The sequence below is a fragment of the Daldinia caldariorum genome (assembly GCF_022478825.1).
Source record: "Daldinia caldariorum strain CBS 122874 unplaced genomic scaffold F4812scaffold_10, whole genome shotgun sequence".
NCBI classification, from domain to species: domain Eukaryota; kingdom Fungi; phylum Ascomycota; class Sordariomycetes; order Xylariales; family Hypoxylaceae; genus Daldinia; species Daldinia caldariorum.
Window position 1 is genome coordinate 201,815 of NW_025953046.1, and position 12,495 is coordinate 214,309.

The following is a 12,495-nucleotide window of genomic DNA, read 5'->3' on the forward strand; positions in this document are numbered from 1 at the left end:
TTGCACAAGTGGTTACATGACTTAGGTACCTGTAGCTATTTATCTGATTCCTCGCCGGGTACGATCATGCATCCACAACTGGATATACTCCGTGTGGTGCTGTTAGTCGAACCATCATCAATTGGAGCCACCTGGGGGCACTGTCTATTCCTCCTCCAGCAAAATCTAAGTACTTATCCATACGACAATCCAAGCAGCCTTCTTAGCAGGGACGGAGACAACTGGTGACGGCGTACACGGAGCAGAATACATACCTCGGATATACATTGTATGTAGGTACATCAATGGTGACCCTGATTCTTGTGCAGTGAATTCTACAACTTATAAGAGGTGCGTACCTAGTTAATGTGAAGCTACCCCTGTTGTGTCTTCTCTATCCCCCACTTACAAGACAGTAACAACGTCAGCTTCAGGCTTTTTTTTTAACCCTTTCTATGATATTACACATCACTATATCTATAGAAGAATTATTACCTGTTTCTGCACTGCATCGCGAGGGATTTATGTTAGGGTTGGTTGGCAGCATCTCGAAGCTTCGGAGATGTGCCATATCCTCTCCAAGACTTTTTACTCATTACGTCTTGGGGAGCTCTCATAGGAACAATACATGACAAGCAGGGCTAGTACTATCTATACACCTCCTCGTAGGAATATGTTTTAAATCTGCTAATGAGACATGGTACTGCATGGCTTGCTGCATCCAGGCCGAATCCATCTTGTCATAAGCCTCTCTGAGTTTTGCAGCCGGCTAAGGATGTCTGTCTATGTACAAACGGAGTGCTGACCACAGTGGTTAGATAGGTATGTGATACCTAAGTTCCAATCAAGCGTCGATCGTACCTACACTGGATTCTCAACATATGTGCTGTAGGAGCTAGGTAATAGCGAATCACACAGCTTCCCGAGACTGCAGACTGTGGACTGCGGGTATCATACCCGGGCAGGATATAACATGCATCGAGGCATGAAACAATATGTACTATGTAAGTGAATCCATTTCAATCATACCAATAAGAGAAAGATCATTTAGGTGGTTGCCTGCCATCGTCTTCGTCACTAGACACGCACTAGGCTGTTCTATTCACTCTTCTCGCACCGTCCCGTATACGCCACTTCTATCGGCTTGAAACGTGAGCAACATCGGTTACAGTAGCTGCCGGAAGAAAAAAAATATTCATACCAACAGGGCTTATTTTCCGTTGCCAAGGATTATCGGGACACTCTCCCCTTTTGAATTGCCAATGAATTTTAATTACAACGCTATCAACTCCGGTCGGTTCAAGTCTCGGGGCCAGTGTTTTCCCGTCCTACCACCAGGTATTGAACAATGTCATAGAGACACCTGAGGTTTCTCCTCAACTTTAGCTTTCTTTTGGCGCTTCGAAAATTTCCAGGCGAAAATTAAGCATAAGACAAGGCCAACTATGCCCAGACCGATGGCCACGCTATAGTCCAGGAAGAATCAGCAGCTGTCTGAAGTACAGAGTTCAAAATTACACTCTAAAATAGTAACTCCTGAATTGGATCTTTTCAAATAGCCTCATTCTTTCAAAGCCAAAAATGGGGAGAGGGGGTAAAGGGAGTGACGAAATGACTGTGTTACTTACTACCAAGCTCCTCTATACCCCTTCAAGATGTCTTCGGGGGTAACTCCGCCGTTATTCACGTGAAGCTCAACGGTTCCAGCAACGCCTAACGCAAGCGCGCCACTATAGTTCACAACTGTGGTAACTAAGCTGGCTGCGATGCCTTGATGCTCGCTAGATACCAAGTCCGAAAGCATGAGTGTAGCCGCCGGAAAGCTTAAATCCATCCCCCAAGTAATAATCAGGTTGCAGAGGAAGGTCTGTGTCCAGTACGTCTGTTGAATAGGGGCTGTTGCAATGAGGGTGGTCCCGACAGTAAAGGCTAATAATGCGAGGGCCATCACGACCGCCGGTCCAACACGGTGAATGATGATACCTGTAGTAATGGCTGCCGCAATGCCACTGACAAGGATCGGACTATGCATCGCCGTGGCTAGGAGAGGCGGCGCGCCACGCAGGACTTCATAGAATCCCCAGATATAATAGATATAAATCCCAAAGCAGCCCCAGCCGCAAAAGACGGCGCCTAGGACGAAAAATACTCCAGAATTGACGGCTTCGAGTGGTATCAAAGGCTTGCTGGCGTACTTCTCAACAAAGACAAAACTCACGCATAGCAGGGCTCCAGTTATCAAAAGCCCGGGAATGCATGGGTTCTGCCAGCCCTTGACAGACGCTTGATTCCAGGAAACGCTGATAAGAATAAGGCCACTGACCCCTGTTAGGGCGCCGGCGATATCCAGCTCAACGCACAATGCTTTGAACCCTCCTGGTGAAGCTCTATTTCTTTCCGGGGACAACTCATTGGGGATGATAAGAGCACCGATGAGAGTAGTGAAGATCAGTAGAAAGGACAAAGCAAAAAAAGCATAGGGCCACCACGCCAATGCCAATAGGCTTGTAAACGCCGGAGAGATGATAGCGGAAGCTGGAGCCATAGCCCCAAAGATGGCAAATAACATAGCCTTTCGTTGCCCAGGCACATAGGTGACTCCCAACAGCGCTACAGCGTTCGGGACTATCAGTGCTGGGCCGAGACCTTGCATTATTCGTGCAAAAAGGAAGACAGCGTAGGGCCGAGGCGCGTATATAGATAAACCGGCGGCAAGTGAGAACAGCGCGAACCACGCATTTCCGATGAGGAAGATGAGCTTATGGCCGTACATGTCTCCGAGGCGGCCTGCTAGCAAGATGAACGTCCCCGTTAGGCCGTATCCAGCGATAGGCCATACGAGCTGTCCCGGGTTCGTGGCTCCTAGATCAGAACCTATGAGGCGAAGGATACAGAGAGCTTGATGGAATCCGGAATCTATTTGGTTGCGATGAGTCGGATCAGGAATAACTCAAAATGGAAAGAGATTTGGGGGGTTGAACTCACGCGGTGTAAAATTGGCTGTTGACACTACGGCGAAAAACGCCAGCTCATGAATAACTGACATAGGTTTGCCGAGGAAGATATGCGCCCTTGGGTTTCCTTCACTATCCTTCCTCTCTAGGTCGCTGTCGAGACTTGACTGGTTTTGACAATCATCCTTTCTCAGACTTGGCGATAAGGCCTTGCCATCTACATCGCGGCTCGGTGATTCTGGCGTGTTGTACTCCTGGACTGTGTCCTCATCATTGTCCTTCCTGTTATATCCATCCTCATAGCGTCCTAGAGCACCCGGCAATACACTCGAAGCCATGAGGCTTTTCTATTCTGAATAATAGTGATGACTGGCTGCGATAACGAGACTCGCCGTCTGATTATCGGAGACTAGGCTAGCAAGGGCGAGTCCAAAGGTTCATACTTATACATCCACAATCCATGGAAGGCCGATACTGGGTTCTAAATAGACATCCTTATACTTAGGCGCTGATGGGGATTATCAAATCGATTCGTATAAAAAAAAAGCCTTGTCGGACTTTGCCCGCTTATTAAGTCTCGACATAGGGTCTCGGAAAGAGCTGAGACTTATGTGAAAACATGGCAGAGAGATCTCTGTAGAACGCGACTATCTAACTCTCTCAACTGCCGATACTACGCAATATTCCCTTTTTTGCCTCTTGCTCCTCTGTGCTAGGCCATACGGCGGGAACGATGTACACTTCTCCCTCTCTCCCTTTCCTCTCTCAAAATCTACTCCACCATCTGGTGCAACCATCCCGTACTAGTATCACGAGCTGGGTGAGTACCTGAAGCACAGGGAATTCTCTGCACAGGAGCTACCTTATCCGTTTTTCTGGATTTGTTTTCATCTAAGAACTCTAAGCCCCTAGTGCTGTTGCGAATGTCCGAGTGGCATTCTTTCCGGCTTTTGCTGACGAGAAGGTAGAAGTAGGCGGAATGCTGTCTACCATCGTGTCACCGTCTGGACGCACATACAGCACCTCCTCTTATGCGGATGAAACTCTACGAGGGGAATTGGCGAGGACGAGAAAATGCGATATTCACAGCAGGAACTTATGGACTGAAGTTTGCTACTGAATTTTGTTTCCCCTTTTCCCGTAAGATAAAGTTTCGGGAACGGAAGGCATGTCATCACTGATGTCTTGACTCAAGACCGGAACAAGACAGTCATCCTCGGCCAGCGAAGAAATTGGTCCGAGACCTCTCGGCAAAGTGGTCGCAGGCAAACTACCTACCTAAGCCATGTGTTCGTGCGGCCGAAGAGGTCTAGTACACAAGCTCGTGGTATTTGTCTTATTATGATGCGCGGCCGCACGTTGTATATCGTCGGGCTGACCTTGGTTCAGCTTAACGACGGCGTAGAGCGTGGGGTCTATTCGATATTATCGTGGTTTCGTCATGCGAGACTAGATTCGTCATCCGCTATGGTTGATGTCCCCATCTACCAGCTACCGAACTGTTGGAAGTTCTGTCCCTCCGCTGCCGACTTAATTTACCGCAACACGCGTCTATTAAGATGTCTTTGTACGAGACGTTTAATTAGTCTATCGTAGTATTTATAGTTGAGACCTATGGAGTCTGGAGTCAAGCATAAAGCTCAAGACTAACGACTTCTAGATCCTTCGATTAGATAAATTCGCACCTTGCACTTTCAACTAAAACTTGGGGGCTCTTACTGGAGTAAATATTAAATATAAACAGGTCTTGATGTGTAAGGTAGATTTCCCTCCCCCCTCCCCCCTCCCCCCCAGACGACTATCGCTCCTTTGTAATCAGGATTGATATACCGACTTTTTAGGGCTGCAGATTTTCTATCAAATGGTTATGCCGCCATTGGGAAATGCAATCGTGATTCTCACGATAGACAAATGAACAGCATTAGATCTCCATCATCTTCTACCAAGCTCTAGACTCTCCGGACAACTACTATGTACGTCAACGCTGGGAATAAGGGGCGAAGCCTTGGCATTTGTTCGCGTTGGCTTAGATCCATGACTAATACTCATTTTCTCGGTTTAGATATCGATGGCACTGTTCTGGCTCTTTTCGCCTCCGTTTAGTGTTCTACCTTTATTACGACGGAAAAATTTGTCGTCGGTTATCGCTCGACGTAGCACACGTCTACTAGTGAGCTTTGCCCTTTTGCATTAGAGAGATGCAGCTATCCTATGCCGTGACCCCTCGATGCGTAATAGGACATCCGAGATATTCCATGTCGACTAGAGCCTGGGCGCCTTTGTGACTTCTGTCACGAGCCAGACGCATAGAACCCCAGGGTCACGTATGTATGTGGTTGCTAATATCCGTCATTTTCCGCAGGCGCCATATCAGAATCTTCCTTTACAAATGAGGTCTCCATTTCAATAATTTATTAAGATACCCAACTATTAAGCAGTACTTAGTAATCTCCATCCCTTTTCTATAAGCTGGTGGTGCTACCTCCTACCTATCGGGGGGGTGGGTGCGTGAATAGACACCCGTGCGTGATGACTTATGCTGTACGTCCATTACTCGTCTAGATTAGTTGTGCCACAAAGATACGGTAGAGCAAGATCTCCATGGGCGCAAATACATGATGAGTGCGAGATGAGTTTGAATAAACGGATAATAGAATGCGCTGTCTAAACGCATTATTTGACTTTGGTCAATATATTCGTTAAAACGTTGGATGCGGAAAAACGAGATGGATGGGGAGGGAAAAAAAGGAAAATCGGGGAGGGGGAGGGGTAAGTCCCGCTCTGTACATAAGTACTACACAGCTACAGGAAAGAGCCCCACATAGATGGCTAAATTATCTGTTGCCGCAAAAAATTGTGGCGGCTTATCAAATCTTCATCGCGCTATCAGAATTAATTCCTCCGTCATGATTCGCAGTTCTTCAATACATTCAAAAAACCTACCAAACCGAAATGATCTTCAATAGACGGCAGTGATGCTTCATCCTGCAAAGGGCCGCATAAGAAGCGTAACGACTTCAAGCTTCGTGCGGTTTGCCAATCGGGTGCATAATCACCCTTGTCGGTCATGGCCGTCCCCATTGCCGTCTCATTTGAGGTGGGAGACCACCGCAACCACCGCAACCAGCACAACCACCGCAAACGCCGCACCCCAAACTCCCCAAGCTTCCCAGGCTTCCCACGATCTTTCTTCACAAACGCACAAGCAAAATCGTACTAGTTAGTTATACATCTTTCTTGCTTCTCTCTTCTTTTTTCTACCCGCTTCAAATCAGGTATGATAGACCTCTAAACAAAATTACAGCTCATCCTAGCGCGAGATTCAACGACATAGGCGTACAGCAAGTTAGTTTAGGTATCTATAAACAAGTTTTCAAAAATGGCGACAATCCACCGCCACCAGAACTTGTTGAACTTTCCATGGAACACCTGCGCCGCCATGATCTTTATGGAAAGATTACCGACAGCTCTGAACCTATCGAATTTGATGTGCCCTCCCTCCAAGGTCAAACGCTGGACGAACACTTCTATAAACTCGGTATGGACTGCGCCAACCCGTACCTTAAGATGGCGAAAGACTTTACACAAGCACAAGCACCTGAGCGACCAAAACAGTGGGTAAGGCAAAGCGGCTGGACAAAATACTATGATGACGGAAGGGACCCTGAGAAGGTTGAGGCCCCAGATGCTAACATGCTTTCCTTCGACGTCGAGGTCTTATGGAAGGAGAGTTCTTTTGCTGTTATGGCGTGCGCGATGAGCCCGACAAATTGGTATGCTTGGTTATCGCCCTGGTTGTTGGGTGAATCCGAGTCGGACCGGCATCTAATTCCATTAGGTGACCCGACGAAGGAACGTATTATTGTCGGCCACAATATTGGGTATGATCGAGCGAGGATCCTTGAAGAATACGATTTGAAACAGTCAAGGAACTCATTTATCGACACCATGTCATTACACGTTGCGGTCAACGGTATGTGCTCGCAGCAGCGACCGACATGGATGAAGCACCAAAAAAGCAGAGAGTTACGGGATAGGATCTCCAAAGAAACAGACAATATTGAGCTGGTAAATCTATTAGCTAACATCCGCGAGGATGAAGAAGAACTCTGGGTTGAGAGAAGCTCGATCAATTCCCTTCGCGATGTTGCCAAGTTCCATCTAAACATCGCAATTGACAAGGCGGTCAGAGACCAATTCGGGGAGTTGGACCGGGAGGGTGTCCTCGGGAAGCTGGACGAGCTACTAGATTACTGTGCGGCGGACGTGGTCGTTACCCACAAGGTGTACAAGATCATATTTCCTCATTTCCTCGAGGTCTGCCCTCATCCGGTTAGTTTCGCTGCGTTACGACATCTTTCCTCGGTTATCCTCCCCGTAAACAAGTCCTGGGATGAATATATCCAAAATGCGGAAGCCACCTACCACAGGCTGTCTGATAGTGTCCAGGAGCGTTTAGTCTCGCTTGCAGAGAAGGCGTTAGAGGCCAAGGACGACCCGAATAAATGGGGCAGTGACCCTTGGCTGAGGCAGTTGGACTGGTCTGGCCAAGAAATCAAGATGGTAAAGGGAAAGAAAAAAGGCGACCCTCCGAGGCCTGCTGCTCGCCAGAAGAAACCCGGGATGCCTAAATGGTATAAGGACCTGTTCAAGAAACTCGATGCGGATATTAGTCTCACGGTCAGGACTCGAATTGCGCCGCTTTTACTCCGACTTGCGTGGGATGGCTATCCTTTAGTTTGGTCGGACAAATATGGCTGGACTTTCAAAGTACCCCTTTCAGACATGGCGAAATATAGTTCAACGCAGCTTATTAGATGCGACTTTTCGGATGAAACTAACGAATTTCTAAAGAACGATATGACTGGAATATATTTCAAGCTTCCTCATAAGGATGGCCCATCTACGCGATGCGTGAACCCTTTGGCCAAAGGCTACCTCCCATACTTCGATAATGGCACTTTATCATCAGAATATCCGTTGGCGAAGGAGGCCCTCGACATGAACGCTTCGTGTTCTTACTGGATCAGCGCTAAGGCCAGAATTATGTCTCAAATGGTGGTATACGAAAAGAATAAAATTGAAAACCAAGAGCCCGCCACCGCAAACGATGACTACGACCTTGGATACATACTCCCTCAAATTATTCCTATGGGCACTATTACACGAAGAGCGGTTGAGAATACGTGGTTAACCGCAAGCAACGCGAAGAAGAACAGGGTCGGTTCTGAGTTGAAAGCAATGGTCAAAGCACCGCCAGGTTATTGCTTTGTTGGCGCTGATGTCGACTCGGAAGAACTCTGGATTGCCAGTGTCATAGGAGATGCCACCTTCAAGCTCCATGGTGGCAACGCCATTGGTTTCATGACTCTGGAAGGCACCAAAGCTGCAGGAACTGACCTTCACTCCCGCACAGCATCCATCTTAGGCATAACACGTAACGATGCTAAAGTCTTTAATTACGGACGGATATATGGAGCCGGAATTAAGTTCGCTGCTACCCTGCTCAGGCAGTTCAACCCTAGCCTGTCGGAAGAAGAAACGTTGGAAACTGCAGGCAAATTGTACGCCACCACGAAAGGTACCAAGACAACCAGGAAGACACTTTCGAAACGGCCTTTCTGGAGGGGTGGGACGGAGTCATTTGTGTTCAACAAGCTTGAGGAGTTTGCAGAACAAGAACGCCCACGAACGCCGGTTCTAGGAGCTGGTATTACCGAAGCGTTATTGACTAGATATATTAGCAAGGGCGCCTACCTCACTTCTCGCATCAACTGGGCCATCCAGTCGTCGGGTGTGGATTATCTGCATCTCCTAATTGTCTCGATGGACTACTTGATTCGGCGTTTCAACATTGCTGCTCGACTTTCCATTAGTGTGCACGACGAGATACGCTATCTGGTCAAAGAAGAAGACAAATACCGAGCGGCCATGGCTCTTCAGGTTTCTAACCTTTGGACCCGAGCAATGTTTGCGCAGCAGGTCGGCATAAATGACCTTCCACAAGCGTGTGCTTACTTCTCTGCGATCGATATTGACCGCATTCTCCGTAAAGAGGTTGACATGGACTGTGTCACACCAAGTCAACCAACGCCTATTCCACCAGGCGAGAGCCTTGATATCTTACAGCTACTTGAAAAAGGAGATGAAGCGAAACTTGACGAGAAAGTTGCCCCGGCAGAGCCTATTCCAAAGCCAGAAGAGATTCCATATACGCCTAGGGTATCTGTGATGGAGGAGTTGAATGCTTCGCAAGACCCCAAGGACCTCAGTTTCTTGAAGGCGCAGATCGCGAAAGACGACCAGGAGCTTCGCGAGATCCTCAAAGAACAGAAAAAGAACTCTGGAGGCGGATTGGCCGGCGGAGTACTAAGCGCCCCCAAACCGAAGAAGATAGTCCCGTACAGCTCGCAGGCACAGCTCATACCGCACATGTATAGGCCGTTCGAGGCAAAATTTACCGCGAAGCCGCGAAATTACTCGGCGGACCAGTGGGATTTTGAGCCCATGCCTTCGGAGACAAATTTCCAACGGCGGGCCTAAGATCTGAAGTGGCGTACCGTACCGTACGATACAAATACTTGCGCGGCATATTTTTTTTCTCTCTTTTTTGTTCATTACATAGTAGTCACGGCACTGTTATAAGGAGGCTTGTGACTATGATCTAGCGCAGTCACGAAAAGGATGGCGAGGGCAATGTATTAAAAAGGCGTTTTTTGGCGGATTTACTGTACCATAGCAAGAGCAGATATACCGTTCGTATTGAACAGTTGGTAGTCGAATAATACTGCGACTTGGTGGGTTGTACCTATGTAATTCCATGACGGCCCCCATTGTGAGAAATTAGGCTTAGCCACCCGCCGCATCCCGCTTCGTCCCGCTCAGCCCATTGCACGTGGTGCTACCTACTACCTAGCAGCCTAGGTAGGCGCAGCTAAATGCGGAGGTGAAGGGGCAATGTGTGTCAATTGTTTGATTATAGCCTTTGCTACGCCTAGGTATACTACCACCTAAGATGTGATACAAATGGTGAAATACTTGTCATATTAGGTAGCAATTATGAAAGTGAGTTTCTTCTTATTATAGTATTCATAGGTACTTGTGATAACGTGTATATAATAGTATAAGTCCACATTAATTTATTAGTAACCTCCTTTAACTTACGCAAATACCCCTGAGTGCTACCCAACTGTTACAACGTATCTCACTTACCTAACATAAGGACCGGGTACGTATGAATTATAAAGCAGGCACACAGTAATTTCACCCGTACCTAATGAGGTCTTAGACTATTTTTAGCCCCTATATCAAAAAGTTCGTCGCAAATGTTTCGTCCAATGGTTTGTCCAAAACACCATCATCAGCCTTCAATATAGGGAACAGGGAACATAGGTAAGCACTAATAATATCACGCAGTAGCAGTGTAACATCGTCAAGGCCTATATTCCTTTCGCCGATCCGTTCGATGCGGGCGTCGCGTCCCCTCGCAATGGAACTTATCTAGAGTTATCGGAAACAAAAACACAATGTCGTCGTGGGTGTGAGCCCTTGCAAAGTGAGGAGAGAGGAAATCTACTGGAAATAACTCGAATCCGGTTCATCATCTTTCCACAAATTTAACTGTCGAATCTCCATCGTCGCGAACCTACCTGGTACCTAACGTCTTGGCATTGAAAAAATAAGCCGGGTAGGGCTGAAATGTCTTACTTCTCGTCCTTTGTCGAGCGCGCATCACCTTCGGGAAACTTCAACGGAACGCCGCCCGACCACCTGCCTGCCGAAAATGGCCTGCATATATGGCGCGCTGCGGTCATCATGCCGTTCTTCACCTTTGCCTTCGTCGCTTTGAGGTTCTATACCCGGACCTATCTGCTAAGGACTAGGAAGTATACCATCGACGACTGTAGGGTGTTAACCTTCAACTATACCTGTTAGCAGAAGGATTGTCAGGGCTAATGTAATTATTGCAGATATCGTGATGCTGAGCATGCTCGTCTGCATCGCCCACGCCGTACTCATGGCTATCGCAACATACAACGGCATGGGCCTGCACGCATGGCAGTACGACGAGGAGCTCAACTCGCGGTACTATCTCTGGATCGGCATCACGTCCGAGTTCTACGTCCTCGGCCTGATGGGTTTCAAGAGCGCCCTTCTGCTGCTCTACGTCCAGCTCTTCGGCGTGTACGCGAAGTTCAGGTTGGCGTGCTATACCACCCTGTTCTTCTGCATGGGCTATCTGTTCTGCAACCTGACGACCGAGTTCCTCGGCTGCCACCCTATCAAGAAGAAGTGGGAACCGGACCTGCCGGGACACTGCATTAATAGCATTGCGACGGCCACGTTCTACGGCGCTTGCAATATGGCGAGCGATCTGGTCATCGCTATCTTGCCCCTTACCATGATATGGAAATTGCAAGTGGCGACGAAGTTGCAAAAAGTCGGTCTCAGCCTTGTCCTGAGTAGCGGGTTTGCGTGAGTACCTAACGGTCCTAACCTAAGTTATGCCATCTGCGGTATTGCGAACTGTGCTGATGTGCGAGCTTCCAGTGCCTGGGCAGTGGCTGTCGCTCGTTGGGGCATTGCCACATATGATTGTATGTTCAGCTATTCTAAACTTCTATACCGTCTTGTGAATTTCTTCCAGCCATTCATAATTATCTTAAGAACAAGGACACACACACACTCTTGGAAATTAACTAGACGTTAGCTGACTCATTCTTTTCCTTAGTGGTGGGAACCGAAGATAGGACGTGGTGGGCCGGCGTCAGCTTCACCCTGAGCATACTGGAGATCAACACGGGTCTCATCTGCGCCTGCGTGGCTACCTTGAGCCCGCTCTGGAAACTAGCATACGCGCAGGTCAAGGACTGGACCGGCTGGACCGGCCCCTGTAGCAGCAAAGAAGCGACTTGGCCGTCTTTCGTACGGAAACCCCCGTACAGCCACTCCTCCGAAGAAACGAGAAGACCGAGCGGGCCGTATCCAAACCGTGCCGTCGGCGGACACGGACTCCCTGCCGGCCGAGAGAGTCGCGTGTTGGCGTATAACGGCTCGACGCTTACTTCTCATTACGAAGACGAATATGGGCTGCTGGACGCTTCGGGCTGGCATCCCCACGGTATAAGAGATGACGGGTCTCAAAGGAGCACGGAGGGTGTATGAGATATGTGTATTTTGTATTGGAGTATTCTCGTTGCTGTGTTTTATTGTATTATGGCGGGCGCATATTATACCCTCGGTAGCAAATGAAGAATTGTTTTGAGTTGAATTAAGTCATCGCTTCTCCTTGTCTAGCTGTTTTGACAACGACTACTACCGTTCCTCGACATATAACACAGACTAGCCCCCCAACCTTACGCAAGTCGTCTCTGTAAGGAGGAACTAGGCAGTCTTTTATCTCATTCATCATGGGTCAACTATCTTCATCACGATTGAAAATTGGAGGCTCGCGTATCTTATTATGTTACATACGAGAGCCGGACCGGTTTCTACTTTTGATATCAGCCTAAAAGATAAAAACTACGACTTTGCCATTCGACTCTAGACTTATTTAGGATGT

The 12,495-nt window shown here is 48.0% G+C and overlaps 3 protein-coding genes across 3 annotated transcripts; 2 read left to right on the forward strand and 1 right to left on the reverse strand.

The window, feature by feature from the left end:
- Positions 1-970: 970 nt before the first annotated feature.
- F4812DRAFT_465192 (MFS general substrate transporter) lies at positions 971-3,271 on the reverse strand (the record flags this gene model as incomplete). Its single annotated transcript, XM_047938418.1, has 3 exons — positions 971-1,445; positions 1,608-2,895; positions 2,965-3,271. 3 exons carry the CDS (start codon positions 3,269-3,271, stop codon positions 1,331-1,333), a joined length of 1,710 nt encoding a protein of 569 aa, XP_047789359.1. The 3' UTR covers positions 971-1,330.
- A 2,524-nt stretch (positions 3,272-5,795) lies between these two features.
- On the forward strand, positions 5,796-9,741 carry F4812DRAFT_430938 (DNA polymerase family A-domain-containing protein). The gene is made up of 2 exons (XM_047934397.1): positions 5,796-6,152; positions 6,238-9,741. Exons 1-2 carry the CDS (start codon positions 5,909-5,911, stop codon positions 9,474-9,476), a joined length of 3,483 nt encoding a protein of 1,160 aa, XP_047789360.1. The 5' UTR covers positions 5,796-5,908; the 3' UTR covers positions 9,477-9,741.
- A 167-nt stretch (positions 9,742-9,908) lies between these two features.
- Positions 9,909-12,417, forward strand: F4812DRAFT_46815 (uncharacterized protein). Its single transcript, XM_047938748.1, has 6 exons — positions 9,909-9,998; positions 10,056-10,161; positions 10,222-10,836; positions 10,904-11,408; positions 11,484-11,530; positions 11,665-12,417. The coding sequence occupies exons 3-6, from the start codon at positions 10,632-10,634 to the stop codon at positions 12,096-12,098; spliced, it is 1,191 nt and encodes a 396-aa protein (XP_047789361.1). The 5' UTR covers positions 9,909-9,998; positions 10,056-10,161; positions 10,222-10,631; the 3' UTR covers positions 12,099-12,417.
- The last annotated feature ends 78 nt before the right edge of the window (positions 12,418-12,495 follow it).